Here is a 22180-nt window from a genome sequence, read left to right on the forward strand (position 1 = left end):
TTCAAAGTCTGAAGTGTGTGTGTGTGTATCTGTGTGTGTGTGTGTATATGTGTGTGTGTGTATATGTGTGTGTGTGTGTGTGTATGTGTGTGTGTGTGTGTATATGTGTGTGTGTGTGTGTGTGTATATGTGTGTGTGTGTGTGTGTATATGTGTGTGTGTGTGTATGTGTGTGTGCAGCTGTTGATCAGGTTTTGTTGTGTGATGATCAGCGTATATGTGTGTGTGCAGCTGTTGATCAGGTTTTGTTCGTCGTGATGATCAGCGTACATTTAACGTTACTGTATCCTACATGCTAACACTTAGCCTAGCATGTTCACTCACATTCACACGTTTATGAGTTTGTGCTGTATTGTGTCAACAGGCCCTTTTGCAGCACGGTTACATGACTGAAATCATATCAATAGACAGCATGCTCGTGATTAGCATCGTAGATGAAGTCCAGCAGTTGACATTAAGCTTTTTAATGTTCTGTATTCTGTCATGTAGCATGAGAGCATGGTGGATGAGGAAGCTGGCTCATTCCATAAAGAACAGCTGAGGTTTAGAGCCTTTGAGGTGACGGACAGAATGGTTCATGTTGACGGTTATGAAGAGAAAATGCATTTTAATTAAAAAGCATTTTAAAAATCAAAACTACAATTTGAAACTTTTTTTTTTGTATATATATTTTTTTCTTGTAATTCTCATAATTAATTTGCAAAGGTTTCCATGAAGGTGAACATCCACAGGTTCATTCTGTGGTCTCCAGCAGTCGAGGTTGAAGCCGCCTTGCTCGAGAGCACAGCGGCCGTGGTGGCGATGAGGAAGTGTCGGGTTCAAACCAACGACCAGCGTCTCTGATCAACACATCAACACGGGAGTTTAAATATGAAGCACATAGAAAAAGGTTTTCTACGTTTATTCACTGTGGAAAAATAAATAAATATCTAATAAACATTAATTTATTGTCTAAACATTTTCTATAAACTGCTTCTAATCCATCATACACTCTGTTTGCTGCCGGATCAATAATGTATCTGATCGTATCCATTTATAGAAGTATAACGTTACCTGTCACATTATTCATTCAGGGCACTTATTGCACCATTAGCGTCCAACTCTAAATATTAAAGATAGATAGATACTAGAAGTTGTTTTTATATTTATATATATGTATGTATAGTTCTCTGTCTTTGTTCTTTCATACTCGTCTGCACATAAAAGCTTCTTATTTTGTTTATTATGTCTTTTTCTTAATGCAAAACAGACAAAATGAATAAATTACAGCTCGGGGGAACTATTTATTTGTGATTTTAATCTGATAAATTCAAAGTTTTTCTTCTGAGAAAAGTCAAAGATTTTAATGTAAAGTATGTTTTCTATTTCTATACATTTGTTTCTGATGATGTGTCCGTCCAGATATTCCTACACACAATATTTAGTGTAAAAATAATATAATTGAAGCAAAATAAGAATATAAATTGTATATTATAAAGTTATAAAATTGTTCCTTGACAAAAAAATCATTTTAATCTCATAAATTCAAAGTTCTTCTGAGAATATTAGCATATATATTTATTTATTTATTTGACATAAAATACGCCGTCATAGCCAATAAAGTTGATTGTGATTTAAAGGCTTTTATGCATTTACATTTTCTCTCCACGTGTGAAGGATGGAAATGAAGATGGTGACACTCTCCAGCCCCACTGTTCCCAGTAGGTGACCCCGCCCACCATGACCACCCAGTGAATGCACAGAGCGCCACATTTAACATTTTAAGCAACATGTTTTATTGAAATAAAATCTGCTTTTGAGCTGTAAAAAACAACAAAAAAAACATCTGTACATGTATTTCCGAAGAAGAAGAAGAAGAAGAAGAAGAAGAAGAAGCGTTCATGACTGAGCAGGTGTGTGACGTTAACGGGCTAACTGCTAACGTAGCCGCTAAAGTAGCCGCTAACACTGACAGGAAGTCTGCTGCTCCGCCCGAAAACACGATGGTGATGACGGTGAACACACATGGCAGGTGTGTGTGTGTGTGTGTGTGTGAGAGTCTTTGGTACAGGTGAACAACACACACACACACACACACACACACACACACACACACACACACACACACACACACACACACACACACACACACACACACACACGATAAGCAGATGAAAAGGTACAAATCATAAACAACAGATACTGGTATGTATGTACAGTCTGAACACACCTGGATGTGATTGTCTCTCACAGTGCACGTTTTTAATCACAACCCCCCCCCCCCACCCCCCTTTTTGTACATTAAATAAAATAGAGCAAGGCACTCTGGGTAAAACAAGGCGTAAAGCGTGGCGCCTTATATAATGACCTGCTGTTAAACTGTGCAAACGATTGACTTTTTCAAACCCGGCTGAATTAACGGTGGTGTTCCGGCCGAGCTGACGGAGGAGATGGAGGTAAAGAAACGGTTGTTTTAGTCTCGGTACCGTTTGGTTCCTTCATAGCGGCTCTGAACAACCCTCCCTCCCTTCCTCCTCTTTCCTCCTCCCTTTGCTTTCTCCCCCCTCCTCACTTCTTGGCTCCCTCATTGAGCTGAAATGACCTTAAATTGGTTCTGAACTGGATGGAAGCACTTTAAAGTGCAGTTCAGTCCAGTTCAGTCCAGAAAGCCAAGAAAACAGTAGAAAATGGGAAACAACAAAAAAAACCACACAAAAGAAATCAGGAATTCACAGTCACTCTTCTGTTCACTCTTCTGTTCACTCTTCAACAAGCTGATCAGAGCATAAAGAGCAGCTTTAAGAAAAACATGAAATAATAACACATTCAGACTAAATGAGGATGTCAGCGTGAATAATTAAAAAAGCTCCTTCATCTAACCCGCAGTGACAAAAGGTGAAACTGAACACAAAAGGAAAAACATGTGGAAGCTGAGGATAGACCCGTATGGGATTATCAACATTTAACATCTTCATATATCCAGAACATGCACCACTTTAATGCATACTCTCTTTAATTAAAACACTGTAAGAATTGAACATTTTTGAACATGAGATTGTGGAACAAAAATCAACACAAAATAAAACAGAATATATAAAAACAACCCTCAGATACGTTCTGGATCATCAGAGTTCATTTTAGGGGGTTGTGGTCACCAAAAGATTAATATTGCTAAGCCCATATTTGGTCTATCCCTTTATGAAATCTTTTTTAATGGTGTGAACAAAAAAACCCAACTGAACAGAAATGGAAAAACACAACCAAAACTGAACAATGGAACCTGTTGGGTGCTGTGAAGTGGGGGGGTGGGGGGATCAGTGCAGCTTTTGGTGGAAGGATATCGGCGGTGCCAAAATAAAAGTCCCGGCGTGGCTACCACACCTGCTTGGTCCAATAGATGTCGTTGTTGTAAGTTGGCGTGTTTGCGTAGTCTCCTACCTGTTTGCTGCTGTATTTGGGCGGGTTGGCCTTGTAGCTGTAATCCGAATATTGGTCGGAGCCCGTGGAGTTGTTGTCGCCCGTCCCCACGAAGGTGTTGGTGGCGGGGAGGTCCTGCACGGCCTGGTGCTTCTTGGAGGCGGAGGGCGACTGAGGCTGCAGCTGGATGGAGGGCAACGGGGAGTTGGAGCGGTAGTGGCGCCCCAGATCGGGGCTCCCCGGCGGGTAGTTGAGGGGCAGGTGGATTCTGGGGCTGTCGTTCACGTCCTCGTTGATGAGGTTGAACTTGAGGCCTTTCTGCAGGCCGGCCTCCACGTCCTCCTCCAGCGGCTTCGCCGGTTTGGGAGCTTTCCCCTTCTTGCTCTTCTTCCCTTTGCCGTTCTTCGGACCCTGCTTTGGAGCGTACAGGTCCTTGCTCTCCTTCTTGCCGGCCTGGTAGCCGCTCTTGGTGTCTTTCTGCAGCCGGTGCCTGATGACCACCACGGCCACGATGACCAGGATCACGCCGGCGATCCCCGCCAGGCTGCCGTACAGGATGTTGCTGCGCTGAGCGAGGGCGTAGTTGGGGTCTCCGGCGATGTCGTGGTCCAGAGGGGTGTAGAGGCTGTGCCCGACCAGCGCCTCGATGAGGGAGACGTTGGACTTGGTGTCGTTGACGAAGACGTGGACCAGGGCGGTGGTGTGGCGGGGAGGTTTGCCCTTGTCGCTGACCCGCACCACCAGGCGGTGCAGCCCGTTGTGCTTGCCGGTGAACTCCTGCACCAGCGTGATCTCCCCGCTGTTTGGCGAGATGTGGAACAGGCCGTACGGGTTTCCTCCCGTGATGGTGTACAACAGCTCGGCGTTGGGTCCGGAGTCCATGTCCTCGGCCTCCACCACCTCCACGCTGGCGTCCGGCGGGGTGACGGGGGACATGTACTTGTAGGTGGAGTTGGCCGGTTTGGTGACGTAGGGGGCGTTGTCGTTCTCGTCCAGGACGTTGATGGTCACACCCACGTAGGAGGATCGCGGCGGGTCGCCGCTGTCCACGGCCTTCAGCCGGAACGTGTAGGTGCTCTCCTTCTCGCGGTCGAAGGAGATGCTGGACAGGATCGTCCCCGTGCCGTTCTGGATCACAAACTTCCCGTTGTCCGGTTCAACGTACAGCCTCACCCGGGCGTTCTCGCCTTTGTCGGCGTCGGTAACCGTCACCACACCGACGGGATTGAGCGGCTGCATGTTCTCGATGACGGAGAAGCTGTAGCCGCTCAGCATGAACTTGGGGTCATTGTCATTGCGGTCCAGAACGTTGACCACCACGGTGGCGGTGCCGGTTTTGCTGGGGACGCCCTTATCTGCCGCCGCCACGCGGAACTCGTAGCGCTCCGTCTCCTCCCGATCCAGCAGGTTCTTCACGCGGATCTCTCCGGTGCTGGACTCGATTTCAAAGAGCCTGGTGGCGGCGGGCTCGATGATGCTGTAGGCCATCTCGGCGTTGGTGCCGCTGTCCGCGTCCGTCGCCATGACGTCCAGCACCTTGTCACCCGGCTGGTTGCCCTCCGAGAAGTCCACCTCGAGCACCGCGGGGGAAAAGATAGGCGAGTTGTCGTTCATGTCCGTGACCTGCACTTTGAGGGAGTTGGAGCTGGACAGCGCCGGGTTCCCAGAATCCACCGCCACTATTTCAATCCTGTAATCCCTGACGCGCTCGTAATCCAGCGGGGTCGTCGTCTGCAGGAAGTACTTCCTCTTTCGATCGTTGGACGACTCGCTAGCCGGTCGGAGCTGAAACGGGACGTCGCCGGCAACCACGCACGTCACCACCGCGTTCTCCCCCTCGTCGCGGTCCGACACCTGGACCAACGCCACGGGCGTACCGATGGGCATGTCCTCGGAGATGTTGGCCACGCCGTCCTGGTGCGTCACCAGGCCGATGCCGCGGATCTCGATGGCCGGTGCGTTGTCGTTCTGGTCCCTGACGTTGAGGGTCACCAAGACCTTGGAGCTCTTGGAGTTGGGCCCGCGGTCTTTGGCGACCACGAAGAACTTGAGGAAGCTCTCCTCCTCGCGGTCGACCAAACCCTTGACGTAGATGACGCCCGTGGAGCGGTCGATGCGCAGAAGCCTCTGGACGGCCTCCGACGCCTGATGGAGGCTGTACTCGATCTCCCCGTTGGTGCCGGTGTCCGCATCGTTGGCTCTGACCTGCAAACCAGAACAGAAGAGTTTTCATGAGCAAAACAAACAAACAAAAGGTTGTGCAATAATGCCGTTATACCTCAGTTATGACTCGTATTCTTTGACTTACAGAGATCATCACTAATGCAACGCTGCAAAGCTCTCTCCCTGCCGTGTGTGAAACATAATAGAGGATCAAAGCCGATCACACACCCACACAACAACATCTAACGGCCTGATGCAGCAGATCATTGGGGTCTAATGGGCAGATGAGTGAATGTTAATGTTCCTCTCATTATCAGAAAGAGAAGCCCGGCTCCTCGGGGCCCATTAGAGAGACCTGGAGGACGGAGCAGCCTCGGACACGGTCCGGCCATCGAACGCTCCAAACCAGAAGTAAATGGAGTCGATTAGGAGGTACGGTCCGTCAGCAGAATATCACTTAGCGAGTCCTCGTTAGGACGCCGCTCCATCCACACATCTAATACGCTTTAATTGCGTTCATTCAACGCCACGGCTGCTGTTGAGGAATGTAGGTCGCTGTGTAGTTTTTAAATGAACTAGTTGTTGAGCAGCTGATTTAAATGTCGCCCGCTGCTGCTGGTTCAGCGTTTTTACCTTCCACAGGCTTCACCTGGGACTTACAGGGTTTTTAAACTTTAAGGCCATTATTCCTTTTAAAGCAGAACTGGATTTGGGCCAAGCGTGCACTCAGCAAAATAATCTCTTAGAAGTCCTAAAAAATATAGCTTTCTTACTAAAGAAGGAAAAGAAATCTGCCAGTGAGGATTATTTAACACGATTTAAACCAACAAATAAAACCAAGGACACAGGAATCGAGATGCCTTTTTTTAAAGGAATGGACTTATTGTAACTTACATTCTTAGTACACTCATAAACATTCTTGCCAAGAGTAAGAGGACAAGATTGATACCACTCTCATGTCTGTAGGATAAATAGCCTGTTAGCTTAGCTTAGCACAAAGACTGGAAACGGGGGAAACAGCTGTACTTTCATATTTACTGCACAAACATGAGAGGGGTATTAATCTTACATTACATTACATTACATTCTAATCTAATCTTCTCATTAAACTCCCAGCAAGAAATCAAATAAGCCAAATTCCCCAAATTTCTGTAATGTTGAGCTAAAATTTTGGGGAATTAAAGCATCTGATGGGATGAAAAAAACGTTATTAATAATATTATTCTTATCTATTTGTGTTCATACAGACTTTGTAGCTCAACGTGCTGTAAATTAAAAAATAAATTGAAACAAAAACCAGATAAAATGAATAAATGTGGCAGGAGAAGATTAACCTTCTATTAAAACCAATGTCAACACTTAAAAGGGTTTTAAAGGTCAAAGAATCTTCTTTTAGTTCCTACTGCCACATAGTAAACATCCCGTTTCCTTCAGGACCACAGACTGTGACGGACCGGCCCTCGTCAGAGAGGTTAAGGTTAAAGAAAGAAATTATAATTCCTCCCGACCATTGATTTCCTTTTTCCTCCTGTGTGGCTCTGAGCGGCAGACGGCGGTGAATTATTGACAGCTTCTGAGAATTGTGTATTGAACAGTTGAGCCGCGGCTGATGAGGCCAGAGCTGAGCTGGCTGCTCTCCAAGGCCACTCGGCAAATAAAACACACGGCGTTTATCTCCCCCGGTTAACAATTAACCAGCCAGACGCCGAGCAGACGCTCTGCACCACATTACACCACATTACACCACATTACACCGTCACTCTCTCCAGCAGGCAGGAGGCCGTCAGACTGAAACCTGAGAGTCACCGCAGGAAGATGATCCATCAGCGTTTATATCTGAAATACGCTATAATTACAGGTTCAGTGTGTTCGGGACGCCTCCTCTTAATTGATTAATCAGCTGGGTGTCAGAGAAATATCTCTTATATCGCCTTCTTCAATTATAGCATTTAATAAGATTTAGATTTAGAGATGGTTCTTCTGAAAGAGGGGAATAGAACCGCAGCAACAATGTGACACATTTCTACAATCACACTAATAAATGATCTTATGATTATTAGTTTATTAAAGCTTCACTTCTTCCTCTGATTGGGTTTTTTCTGAGGTGGGCGGGGCTTAGTGAGGGGAAATAGGTCACATGATACGGTGCACCAATCAGGTGCAAGAGCAATATTTGAATTCAAAATGTTACAACGGTAGTCTGTCAATCAAATCATGAAATAGTTATATCAGCTGACTGATAAACTCTTAATAAATATTAATATTAATATATATAAAGTGTCTCAACTCAAGGTTCACTCACTCGTTCATTTAAAGGGGCTTTCGACTTTGAGTTTTGCTCATTTCTTCACGATTATATCAAATATACTTGAATGTGTTCACCTCTGTTGGTTCAGGGAGACGGTAAGAGATGTTTATGAATACTTAAACACTCATGACGGGGTTAAAATCTCCAGAAGAAGCCAGTAAAAGGACCTTGAGTTCAGAGTTTTTAGTCGAGAACTTTTTGGGCTCATAAATATTCATGAATATTTAAATATTAACCGACTTTGACTGAAATAAAAATCCATTTTAAAATCAGATTTTTGAGAGAAAGCCGGTTAGAATCTGTGAAACGCAGCGACGTCCTCCTTTAAAAGAGCGAACCCATAACCCCCGTGGATAACCTCATGACTCAGATGAAGTCATGCACGGCGTCTCTGGTCGCCACGGCTGGTCGTGATGACACAGCGAGGCGTGTTTGAGCCCGGCCTTCCTCCCGCTCGCTCCACCGTGGACGGGGCTCAAAGGTGAAGTTGACTCAGTGGTTAATATGTGACGACGTGCAGAGAATCCCACGCCCTGCTTCACCTCCCAACGCACCGTCTGTCCGTACGGGTGATTGAGCAGCGTCCCAACAGAAACAGGGACATTTATCTGGAACGTTTGCTCAGGATTCTGGGAAATGTTGCTCAACTGAATCCTGATATGAACTTCAATCGAATAAACACAGCGATGGAACAGGTGGAGCTTCAAACCCTGAACTACACCTTAAAAACAAGGTTCAAACAAACCTTTATTTACAGCAGACTCCTTCTTCTCCTTCTCACTGATACTTTATTAATATCTTATTTCTTTACAATAAAGTCTAAGTTTTAACTGAATTATCTGAACCGCTGATGAGAAAGAGAAAGCAAACCCTGAACCCTGAAATCAATGATTAATCTACTGATTGTTTTCTATTCCATCAATCAATAATTTATACAAAAACAAATGTGAAAACTGCCCGACAGAAGCTGAGAGAAGCAAAGTGACGTCTGCAAAAGTCCTGACCATCAATAAGCTGGAACCAGAGAATGTTTGCCTGATAAATGACTTAATCCATAATCAGAGTTATTGATTAGTTTCATGTCTAAATGAGGTGTTTGTTGCAGCATTGGTTTAGATAATATGGATAAACTAGAGGTAGGAATGGTGCAAAATGAACCGAATGTCTGCACTCATTTGTGTAAATCTACATACAGCATATGTTTGTGTTTTAAAGTGTGTGTGTGTGTTGAGTGTGTGTTGTGTGTGTGTTGAGTGTGTGTTGAGTGTGTGTAGTGTGTGTAGTGTGTTTAGTGTGTGTAGTGTGTGTAGTGTGTGTAGTGTGTGTAGTGTGTTGAGTGTGTTTCGTGTGTGTCGAGTGTGTTTAGTGTGTTTAGTGTGTGTAGTGTGTGAGTTGTGTTGAGTGTGTAGTGTGTGTTGAGTGTGTAGTGTGTGTAGTGTGTGTTGTCCTGACCTGCAGCACAGAGTGTCCCTGAGGACTGTTCTCGGGTAGCTCCGCCTCGTAGTGGCTCCTCTCAAACTTGGGTGCGTTGTCGTTCTGGTCGCTGATGGTGACCCGCAGCAGAGCGCTGCTCGCCCTCGCCGGCTTCCCGCCGTCCACCACGCGGATGTTCAGGTCGTACGAGTCCTTCCTCTCGCGGTCCAGGTTGCCCATGACGACCAGCTGGGGCAGCTTCTCCTCCGAGTCCACGGCGACCTGCAGGCTGAAGAGCTGGTCGGCGTCCGGCCCCGTGCTCAGCGAGTACTCGGCCACGCCGTTGGTGCCGGAGTCCCTGTCGGTCGCCATGGGGATGGAGAAGAGGGCGCCGATGTGCGTGTTCTCGGGGATGGACAGCGTGAGGATGGGCGAGGAGAACTGCGGCGTGTTGTCGTTGATGTCCATCACCTCGATGCGGCCCTCGATGAGCCGCGGCCCCGAGCTGATCCCCTTCACCATGTCGGTGATCGACACCTCGAACTCCAGGAAGCACTTGTCGCCCTCGAACACGTTGCGACAGTCCCGCAGCGTCTCGCGGTCGATGGGGATCTCCGTGGTGTAGATGTCGCCCGTCTTACCGTCCACCCGCAGGTACGGCGAGCCCACCTCCAGCTTGTAGAGGTGCCCCGTGTCGGGCAGGCCCTGGTCCGCCGCCAGGCTGCCGATCAGCGTGTTGGGCGGCTGCTCCTCGGGGACGCGGTACAGGATGTCGGAGGGCGCCGCGTTGCAGGACGCCTGCAGGACGACCGCCAGGTACAGAAGGAACGCCGCCATGTCTCCGCCCGACAGCACCGCTCTGAAAGAGACGGAGGAAACAGATTAGAGAGGCCGGACCGTCACTCATCCTCCAGACGCCACACGGACAACAACAGAAGTCCACAGATTTATATCAGCGACGCTCGGGACAGATTGTGCGATCCGTCTCCTCCGGACCCTCAATGTGTCCCAAACGGGTTTTATTTCAGGTCTCGTGTGCAGAGAGCAGCCGAGCGGCTCAGACGGATGACTTCCTGCCGCCGCCAGTCAAACCCGCTCTGACAGGAAGACAAACCGAGCGCCGCCGGAGGGGACAACGCCTCCGGAGAGAAAATACTGAGGAGAGGCCGCCAGAAAAAGAACTTTTTAATGCTGAACAGAACCGACAGACAGAAAGATGTATGGAGAAGTCTCAGAGGACAGAAAATACTAAATGATTGATAAATGATGGTCTGTTGTGATCAGACGGCGCTGACATTTGGCTCATGGACGCTGGTCAACGAGGACGGAATACAAACGTTGATGAGTCCTCCTCTAACAGGGATCGTTGTGTTACTATCCTCCGCACAAAGTGGGCATCCGTCCCAGGGCCTCTGCCCCCCCGAAGGTCAATTAGTCAATTGGTTTGCAGTAAATGAACACATGCAGCACTAAAACACAACGTGTCGGCATCTTTACCTCAATAAATCCATCTTGGTGACATGGATTAGTTCCTAAATAAAACTTATGACCAGCTGAACTGAACTCTGATCAAACATGAACATGTGTGAACATGTCATCGATGCAGAACAGGATCTCGTTCATTCTGCTCTTTAAAGTGTATTTGTAGGTGAGGAGATGGAAACTAGAGAGGAAATCAGGCCACGACTGACTCATCTCTGACTGTGTGGCTTCTCAACAACCACAAGACTCAGAAAAGACCAAAACAGTCATTTAAACCGGCTTCAATGAAGGTTAAGAGTCGTGTTTGACCCACTTTGCTCTCAAACTTAAAGCAAACTACTCAACACGTCTTTTCTGTTTCAGCCGCATCCTCCAACGCCGACCGAACTCCTGCTTCAAGACGGTTGAAACGCTCCATTCAGCTCATAAACGTCTTTTAACCGAACAGAGCCTGAACGCATCACAATGTAACTGACTGATGCTACCGTTACTAGCTCTCCTCTGGTTGTTTACGATGTAACATCATCAGAGATCAGAGACTAGAAAAGTATAAATGAAGTCCTGATCTCATATTTTACTGAATATTGGAGGAAAACGATCGTCAGTAGAACTTTATTGACACTGTGCTGGTTAACGGTAAACTGTGTCATTGTTGTCTGTTAAATTCAGATTAAAGACGCTGAAATGCAGAATAGAAGCAGTTTGTTTTAAACTTAATCTTAACATAAAGCTGATGTTTCTGTGGTCAGTGGTGTATCTTCTAGAGGCAGATATAAACGTCTCTGGCAGTGACTCGTCTCTGCTGCAGGTCCACGAGGTTAATCTGGACCTTATTGTTTTATCTCCTCACGTCCTTGATTTAGAGACCAACACACACACATCAACACACACCAACTGGGACTAGCATGCTGGGAAGGAGGCAGGAAGCCTGGTAGCCGCCCTCCTCTTCGTCGTGCTCCTCTTCGTCCTCCTCCTCACTACTGTGTGGGAGTAAAGGCTCCAGAGAGAAGTCAGACCTTGTACTCGTTCATTCAGTGACTTGAAATGAATCAACCGTCTGAACTCTCCCAGCAGCTTTGACAAAAGCCACAGGACGCACCGTCATAATGAAGTTATTTTAACACTTTGCTGTGTTTGTTGCGGTGACACCAGGCTGCAGAGACCTTCTCCACTTCTGTCGTCTCACTAAAGAGACTGAATGTCAGCAGACGACCGACCTGAACTTTGCATGAAGGAAAGAGTCTTTGTATATTTGTGCACTGAATCCGGTACAAAACTGTCGAATGGAGCTCCTACATGTATTCATGTCTTCTGTTGTTTATGGAATATATTTCTAGGATGTTTGAGTTGACATTTTTAATTATGTTTTTGTTTGGAAGAATAAACCGTGAATATTTCCCCTAAAAAAACATGTTTTAGGGCTCATAAAACAGGAAGTTTCCACAGGATTAGAAACCTTTAGAGGGACTTGGTGTGTTTTTGCTGAAAAGAACCACACACACATTAAGGCGACATCCACACCACTACCTTTACGTATTAAAACATTTACGTCTGTCAGAAAGTACTTTAGTTTTGATTTAAGACCATTTTAGGACAAGAGGACGGCGTGTCTCTTTGTTTGTTACTCAAAAGTAACGATTTTAAAAAGTCAAAGACGTTTGTTGTCCTCACAGATTATTCATTTGAACATTTAACCCGTTAAACTTTCAGTCCATGAACTACAAAAATGTAAAACGGAATAAAAGGCAGGAAAAAAACCGCTTCATTCAGAGGCTAAAAAAGCAGCAAATGTTCGACGCTGTTGTTTCTTTTGTCCAGTTGTTCGTCTCAAGTGTTTGCTGCTCGGCTCCCTGCTGTGACACACACACACACACACACACACACACACACACACACACACACACACACACACACACACACACACACACACACACACACACACACCTAATTGCCCCTCTATGAATGTGAATGAGTGTGTGTGCAAATGGGAGTGGGGGGGGCGTCGCTGTGTTTGCAAGTGTGAATGTGCATGTGAATACCTCTCTGTGTGTGTGTGTGTGTGTTTGTGTTACAGTGCACAAGTGTGTTTCTTTTCTCATACCCACAAACCAACGACCTCTGACCCCTGACCCCCCCCTGCCATTTCACGCGTCACCGTGGAAACACGGCTGAAACAACAGGGTTTACTGGCCGAGGTCCAGTCTGCTAACGAGTCCCACCGAACAGACTAAATATAGATAAACACATAGTCCAGTATATTCATATTTAAACACATTAAAGGTACCAAACAGAACACGTTAAGAAAATATAAACATATCGGTAACAAAAGACGAATATATTCAAGTAAATCTGTCAAATATCTCTTATTTTGAGACTTTACAGCATCACACGGCACGATGCTGTAAAGTCTCAAAATAAGAGATATTTGACAGATTTACTTGAATATATTCGTTTCTTTGGAAACCTTTCTTTACAGGTTGTAGTCAGAAAACACAATACATGATTGCAGAAATGACATTCTAAATATCTACAAGTTTAGATTTTACCAAAGTCTTTTTTCTTATTTCTGTCTAAGATAAGTGAAATGATAAAAACATAAGCGTCTGTGTTTTAAAAGCCCTTCTGTCGTGTCTAAATGACTTTGGAAACTCAAATGGTGTTCCATCTGTTCCATCAAATAGAAAGATTCTCTACACATCCTGTGCATCTTTTTATACACAAATACCACAACATTTAGGCTGAAGCATTTGGTGTCTTTGGAGAATATAATCTTAAAAAGTTCTGTGAGTTTGAACAAAGTTTGGCGGCTCAGTTTCAGTTCTATTGATGGACAAATGTTTGTTAACGTGGAAAAACTTTAGAGTTTAAACTGTTTTTTTAGGCAATAAAATATGACTATGAGGTATTTCTTTGTCGATGCAATATGTTGACAAATATATAATATATAACGTTTAATTAAGCAGAAAAACTTAAAGTGTTCAAATGTTAAATTCCAGCATCTCATCACCAACGTTGTCCACATACAAAGAGGCCAAAACGCTGGTGCTGTCTGACGACACAAAGGGTGGAACTTTCAAACTTCTGGTACTTTAGGAGTTTTAAAGCTCAGAGTTACAGACACATTTAGTTCATCAATTAGAATAAATCGTATTAATGTCGTCATGGTTTCTGTAAAAACACAATCGCAGCTCTTGAACCCAGAAAATAAAAGTAAAAAAGTGTCAAACCCGACGTCTACGGGACATGAGGAACATGAGGAACATGTTGACTGAATGAACTGTAACCGCAGGAGAAACGCTCCGGGGGTCGGGAGGAGTTTGGGAAAAAGCCTGTTGACATGTTTGTTCACATGTGGGGTGTGTTTAAGTGTGTATATGTGTGTGTTTAAGTGTGTATATGTGTGTGTGTTTAAGTGTGTGTTGTCTCCTCGGGGACGGTCCGGGTTAAACCAGAGATCGCCCAGCTCGTCCTGTTTCCCACAGTCTGAGACGTTCTCACCAGCCGGCCATAGAGTGTGTGTTAATGTGTGTTAATGTGCGTGTGTTAATGTGTGTGTGTGCATGTATGTGTGTGTGTGAGACAATACAAAGACGCCGGCCGTACGAGGTAACATTTCCATGTGTAAAGAGCCAGGCAGTAAGAGTGTGAGGGTTTGACTCCAGGAGACAAAGAGTGTGCGTGTCGTCTGTACATTACAAAGCCCCCCCACTGTGTGTGTGTGTGTGTGTGTGTGTGTGTGTGTGTGTGTGTGTGTGTGTGTGTGTGTTCATGTTAATGTCCCACCTGAATCACACGGATTAACTACTGAACATCTGGACTACACACCTCTGATCTGGACCACATACCTCTAAATTGGACTACATACCTGTAAACTGGACTACACACCTCTAAACTGGACCACACACCTCTAAACTGGACCACACACCTCTAAACTGGACTAAACACACACCTCTAAACTGGACTACACCTCTAAACTGGACTACACACCTCTAAACTGGACTACACACCTCTAAACTGGACTACACACCTCTAAACTGGACCACATACCTCTAAACTGGACTACATACCTCTAAACTGGACTACATACCTCTAAACTGGACCACACACCTCTAAACTGGACTACACACCTCTAAACTGGACTAAACTGGACCACACCTCTAAACTGGACTACATACCTCTAAACTGGACCTACATACCTCTAAACTGGACTACACACCTCTAAACTGGACCACATACCTCTAAACTGGACTACATACCTCTAAACTGGACTACACACCTCTAAACTGGACTACACACCTCTAAACTGGACTCTAAACTGGACCTTAAACTGGACTACATTTAAACTGGACTACATACCTCTAAACTGGACCACATACCTTTAAACTGGACTACACACCTCTAAACTGGACCACATACCTCTAAACTGGACTACATACCTCTAAACTGGACTACATACCTCTAAACTGGACTACACACCTCTACATACCTCTAAACTGGACTACACACCTTTAAACTGGACTACAGACCTGTAAACTGGACTACAGACCTGTAAACTGGACTACAGACCTGTAAACTGGACTACTGACCTGTGGACCGTACTGGTGAGCCGGTTCAGCTTAAAGGATCCCATGACATGAGCTGGTTCACTCGGTGGTTCTCTGTGGTGTGTCTTTACCTCATGCTGTATGAGTGGGCGTTAACCAGTGTTGTCCAACCGACAGCCTTCATCTCCATAACAAACACCCCCCCCATTAAGGAAGTAATGGTTCTATTGCATTGGAGCTGAAAAACGTTCTGAGTTTACAGCATCTGCAGATCGTTAACGCTGGGATGTGACACGACTAATGAAGTGAAATACCAACACATCAGATAGTTCCAGACTACATTCAAAAACCAGACGATTCAAGGCTTTTCTTCAGACGAGAACATGTTAGAAGTTCTATTCCTTTATGTAAAGTAATGTTTGGTAAACTTAAGTCTACATTAATATAAATACAACGTTTGCTCCATATAATCACACCAGTCGTATGTTGTTAGTTTCACCAGATTCCTGCAGCACACTGTTTTGGTGAAAACACTTTTAATGTGTTTGTGTGACAGAGACCAAATAAAAGTCATCTGTGTCGCATTAAATATTGTTGCTTAATCCCTGGCGTCAGTTTTAATTGCAGAGATGTGTTCTATAATTACACAGAGACATCATCAGTGAAATTACACACCATTAAAATATGACAACCACTCCGTCAAACCTGAAAACTAAACAGGCCGTCGGCCCGGAGCCAAACTGGAAACCAGTTCTGAAGTTTCTGTCTGTCTAACAGGTGTGTATGATTTATACCTGTGTGTGTGTGTGTATGTAAACTACAGTAACCTGAATGTCCAGTGCCTCCACACACACACACACACACACACACACACACACACACACACACACACACACACACACACACACACACACACACACACACACACACACACACACACACACACACACACACACACACTTTGAAATCAAAAGATGCTTTGATGGTTTCAGATCTCAGAAGAACAGGACGTTCACGGTCGAGGTGAGCTCTCTGTGGACGGTCCAGTGTGTGTGTGTGTGTGTGTGTGTGTGTGTGTGTGTGTGTGTGTGTGTGTGTGTGGTCCCCCCCCCGCCCTGCAGCACAAAGGGGATTACTCTAATGACTCCATTCACTACCATTGTTTGATCCAGATTAGCGCGCACACACACACACACACACACACACACACACACACACACACACACACACATTCTCCCTATTCAGATTCAGCAGTCAACTGTTGCCAGTTTGTGTGTGTTTGAAAGGATTACAACTTATATTTATACGTATATTTAACTAGTATTTCTCTGTGTTTTAATAGTAAAATATCACCAAAAAACTAATGAAATGACTGAATGAATCTCTACTCGATGCTCTTCATGCTCAGCACCGATCGGACTCTCGTGAGAAAATGGCGACGGGTAAAGACAGTTATGAGATGAAGTAAACTACAAATAACTGTAGTCTTTGATGTGATTTAATAACCAGTAATAAATGATTCAAATCCAACATCTGGCCCCTGAAAGCATCATCCTTCCAGCGTCTCTTCCATCCTGATACCTGCTTCACTAACAACACGGTGCTCATGATATCACAGAACAAACACACTTATAAGGGTTCGTTAGTGAAGCGTAATCACGTAATCACGCCGTCAAAAGAGTCCGGATCCTCTAAGCTGCTATAATCAATCTGTATCTCACTATATGGATCATCAATAGTTATATTAATGGATCTAAAATATATATTTGCTCTCTTTTTGTTTGTGCTGATCCGATCCGTAACAATAACACCACACAGGAAGGAAGAAGACAAATGACATTTACGTGTCAACAAGTAGCTCCAACACTGAATCCCACATTGTGTCACTAAGTAGAAACGCTAACAATCACACACCTGCTGTAACAAACACACCTGCTGTAACAAACACACCTGTACAGCTCGTGTGTCAGCGTCCACACCTTGTGTAAATAGTTTGTGAGCTGCAGAGAAGGTCGTCATCAGGTTTCCAGGACTGAAAAATGAAAAGAACGCGACTGTGACGATTATTTTACCGTCGGACAGGAAGCGCCAGGATTTCTGGCAGCTGACTCACTGGTTTTAATGGTTTCATGACTCTGGTTTCGGTGCATTGTCTCCGTCCTGTTGTGTCGCGGCTCATTGTTGTGCTCTGAGGCACTGTGGCAGGGATCAAACGTGTGACCTTACTGCTGACGGGATGTGCTGTCTAACCTCACACACACACACTGATCCCCCCGCAGCAGAAGGGGATTATGGGAGTGGATGGCGGATGAACGGCCGGCCGGTACGAAGTAAAGATCAGGAATCATCAGAACGCCGCTTTAATCCACGGCGACATATTTATTCCACATGTCGGACAAACTACCGCTGACACACCTGACCGCTGACATCACCACACTGATGAATCTCTGTGACATCTTTAGTTCACAGGGTCTCCAGACAAAAAGGTGAAATAAAGGCGTTTAAACTGGTGTTTAGTTCACCTGAACACAACGTATTAATGCGCAGAATCTGTGTAACTGAACGTTGTTTTTTCCAGTAAAGCCAATCAGCCAATCAGAGAACAACAACACAAATAAACAACAGATAACTAATTCTAACGAACAAGATCCAACAGCCGATTGGTCGACCAATCTGTGTGTTCCTGTGAGTTTATGGCTTCCTCGTTGGATAAACATCTATGAAAACACGACAACAGCTTCCAAATCTGTACATTAAAACAGATTAAAGCCAAAAGACAACAGAATCTTTGAGGTTTATGCAGAAAATGATATTTTTAAAGATTTAAAATATCCATTTCTGACATTAAAACACACGGTGTTTATGTGAAGATCCTTTTAAATATTTATAATTAAAGTACCGTGAACAAGATATGAACTGAGCGAGACATTTTACAGTGGAAAAGTAGACGATGTTTGAAACAGTAATCGTTAGTGGAAATTATTCAAGTATCAATAACGACACAAAACAAAGAAAAATAAACTAACATTAAGAGAATAAAACACCTTTTAAAACATCATACAATATGCTAAACTATATACTGAACTGCAATTGACATTAAATGACTCAGAAACGGCCATTTTTATGTGTGGAGAAGAATAAATGTAAAAACATAGTTATTCAATAATATGTAATTAAGCTTTGGCAATAATGTAACATGAATCCAGCCAATAACATTTGAATTAACCATGTGAGATGTTAATAAACCTGCATTATTGAAGTTAAATTGATCTTTGGTTGTTTAAAGTAAATAATTGATCTTTACGTTTGAGAATTCCAAAAACGCCTTTTTAAAATACATATCTTTGGCATAAATCTGGAATATATTAGAAACAGAACTGAGTATAATCCTACTAGAGAAATACTTTAAAGTACTGATGCAACCAACAACAACTGCTTTTACTCCCATAATCTACGACTAAATACTGTAAATCAGCCCACGTTACTACTTACTGTTCTTCATACTGTTCAGTTTAACAGATTAGTGTCAAAATCAGACAAATCAATCCACTGAAAACAACACTTTACATAATCAATACATCAGGAGAACATGACAGACACGATTCTCCACACGAGGACATGAAGCTCACTTCTCTGCTCTCGTATCATCGCGCATTAATTAGAAGATGTAAATGGATCGATGTTTAAAAATGGCCGCCGGTCCCGTCTCCTGTAAACATGCAGAGGTGTGTGTTGTGAATGTAAAGAGTGAGAGAGTGAGAGAGCGAGGCAGGCGGCGAGATTCAAACCCTCTAACTGACAGTAGCGCTCGTTTCCATCGACCAGAAACACACAAAGAAATCAATACGGCGATATAATGTCAGCTCAATAAAAGTGCTTTTAGAGCCGCTTTACCGCCGGAAACGACAACATGTGTCCGTGAGGCCGACAGCTCAGCGGCAGAGCTCACGTTCAGGTTCAGGGCGCCCTCGGGGGGGCTTCTAATGATTTCTGTGACCTTTTTTGTTTTTAATCAAAGCTAGCAGGATGATGACAGCAGCCTCGGGTCGGAGGCGGTACACGGCTCCATCACAGCGTTCAGATACACGCCGAACGCCACGCTTCTCCGGGAATATTACACATGTATGGGTTTGGTTTTTGCAATCTTTAGTGCAGCGTTTAGTAAAAACCTTGTTTACAAAAGAATAATGTATATGTCTTCACAGTTTACTTTTATTTTCCATATAAGAAACATATATGTAAAGGTTTTAATGCTCACAGCTCCTTTATTTTACTTTATTTAAAGGGTCTCGAGTCAGAAAGGTGAATTAACGACATGTAAACGGGTGTTTAGGTCACCTGTGTGAAAAGTATTGGTACGCAGTCTGTAATTTAACTAACTAAAGGCCATAAACAGAAAAACGACTTAAAAATCATCAAATAGTCGATTTAAGACAAACGTTTGGTTGAGGACATTTGGTGAAGATGTGACTGTCCTTTTCCAGTAAAGCCAATCAGCCACCATCAGAGAACAAAGCAACGTTCTCCTGAAAGAGATCCTCACAGCTGATTGGTCGGAGAACCCGTTTGTTACTCCGAGTTGTTTTGGATTCCTCGTTCTCGACCGCTCGCTTGATGTCACACCTGAACTAAACGAAAAAACAACCTGCCGTGAAAACTCAAATCCAAAGCGTGGACGCCTCATTCTTTTTCTGCCGGAGCCGGGATGCGAATGTGTGTGTGTGTGTGTGTGTGTGTGTGTGTGTGTGTGTGTGTGTGTGTGTGTGTGGTTTTAATGACGGGCATTAACTACACGGCTCGCTCAGATCTCCAATTTTTTACGCAGAAATGTGCAGAACGGTCTCTGCTCGACCTCCTCTTTCTGGTTTTTTGTCACTTCATCCCCTTTCCTCCCTCTCTGCTGAATAATCCTCCCCCCCCTCCCCCCCCCCCTCCTGCAGAGCTGCTGAGGGCCGAGAACGATCGTTAAAACCTGGTGTAAACTGGACCTCAAAATTAGAGGGAATCCCGGAGCTCGGAATCAAACCCCCGACCTCGCCCCTCGACAGCAGAGAGTACCTCCTCCTCATCTGCATAATAAACCTGAATACCAACAACAATCACAGCTAAAGTCAGGCTTAATGTGACTTTAATGTGATTTTTAAATATGTTTCTAGAACAGTTTCACGACGCTTTCTTTTTATTTTTTAAACTAAAATGCAGATTTTGCATTTCTACCCAAAAACACCTCCAACGCAGGAGCTGCATCACCTCCACCGAGACCACGGCAACCAGCAGGATTCAGCCATTATGGAAGAAATCACAAGAAGGAATGTTTGGGGGTGAGGCGACGACTAGGCAACGGGGGTCAAAGGTCAAGAGACGGAACAAGTGTCCATTTCAAGATGCCACCAAACACAGGAGCTCAACACTCTGCATCGTAAGCAACAACGAGGTTTTTAAGTCACAAGAAGAAATGATCAGTGTGTGGGGGGGGGGCCTTTAGGGACTGGGGGGGGGTCAAAGGTCAAGAGAAGCAACAAGCACCACCACTCGTTTCCCATGAGCGCCCACTAAACGTCTGCTCTGCGGGGGACGACCACGGCGACGGCGTTCCACTACCAGAGCTCAGTCTCTTGTGAGGGAACAGCAGATGCAGTTTGCATGTAAATACCCGACTCCCCCTCCATCTCCCCCTCCCTCCCCCGCTCTCTAACATGTAGAGCAGGTTGAACGCCCATCCTCTCTACCCTCCCTCCCTCCCTCCCTCTCTGGAGGGACTGGACGGACTGGATTCCCCAGCGTTGATGCATGCCTGAACGCCGGCGGTGCTGCTGCTGGTGGTGGTGGTGATGGTCTACGTCCACCTTTACAGTGAAACTACAACTCCACCTGTATTTCTGGACTACAACAGCACACATAATGCTGGTTGCGGGTGTTAAGTGTGAAGCTACAGGTGCCCAGGAGGCCTGAGGATGTGTGTGTGAGGGAAATAGAGATGTGTGAGCAGATGAATGGACGGTGTGTTGCTTTACGCAGCACCCAGGGGTCCCTGAGGGAGACTCTGATTATACATACATATACATATACATATATATATATATATATGTATATATATATATGTATGTATATGTATATATTACTGCCATCTTATACTCTTCTGTCCCTGCAGGAGTCTCTGAGGCGTCAGATGGAGACATCGTGGAGACGTCCTGCTCCTGCTGCACTGGGCCGGATGCCTGTACTGGTTACAGTGGTTAGGAAACAAGACATGACCAACAGGAAGCTGTTTACTGGCTGATGGACTGGGTCAATACCAGTATATGTCATAAAGCTGGAACACAACATGCATCTCAACGGGTTCATCTGCACCAACAAGTGTTGGTCCTGCAGCCCAGTGGACGAGGTCATTAAGTGGTGAAAATGGGAATAAAGTGTGAATATAGGTGTGTATATATGTGTGCATATGTGTGTATATGTGTGTATGTGTGTGCATATGTGTGTATTCTGCATGCATGTGGAGCATGGAGAGGTGTGGATGGAGATGTGAGGATGTGGGGCTCCGGGCTCCTACCTGGACCGGGTGAGAGCTGCGCGGTTCCCCGGCTGTGAGCGCTCAGCCCCGGCGTACAGGTCCGCTGCTCCTCGGTACCCAGATATGGAGGAAAAAAAAAAAAAAAAAAAAAAAAAAACCCTAAATTAACAATCCACAACGCGGGGGGGGGGAAGAAAAAGCTCCTGAAACAGAAGAACAATCCAGGCGGACAGTGTTTTATTATCCAGGCAGGGTCGTGCCGCTGCGCAGACACCCGGAGATGAGCGCTCAAACCCGGGGAGCGGTGCGGCGCGGCCGGGGGTGGGCACCGGGCACCGGGGTCACTGTGGTGCTCCTGCAC

General features: G+C 45.2%; 1 protein-coding gene across 1 annotated transcript in view; it reads right to left on the reverse strand.

Moving 5' to 3' along the window:
• LOC129090604 (protocadherin-1-like) overlaps positions 1-21963 on the reverse strand; it is a 167651-nt gene extending 145688 nt beyond the window's left edge. Inside the window, exons 1-3 of the mRNA XM_054598263.1 lie at positions 21859-21963; positions 9319-10138; positions 3417-5600 (exon numbers count right to left, since the gene is read on the reverse strand). Coding sequence (XP_054454238.1) covers positions 3417-5600; positions 9319-10116 — 2982 coding nt within the window. The 5' untranslated portion in view covers positions 10117-10138; positions 21859-21963. The remainder of the gene's footprint in view (positions 1-3416; positions 5601-9318; positions 10139-21858) is intronic.
• Positions 21964-22180: the final 217 nt, after the last annotated feature.

This window comes from Anoplopoma fimbria, chromosome 4 (assembly GCF_027596085.1).
Source record: "Anoplopoma fimbria isolate UVic2021 breed Golden Eagle Sablefish chromosome 4, Afim_UVic_2022, whole genome shotgun sequence".
Taxonomy (NCBI): Eukaryota; Metazoa; Chordata; class Actinopteri; order Perciformes; family Anoplopomatidae; genus Anoplopoma; species Anoplopoma fimbria.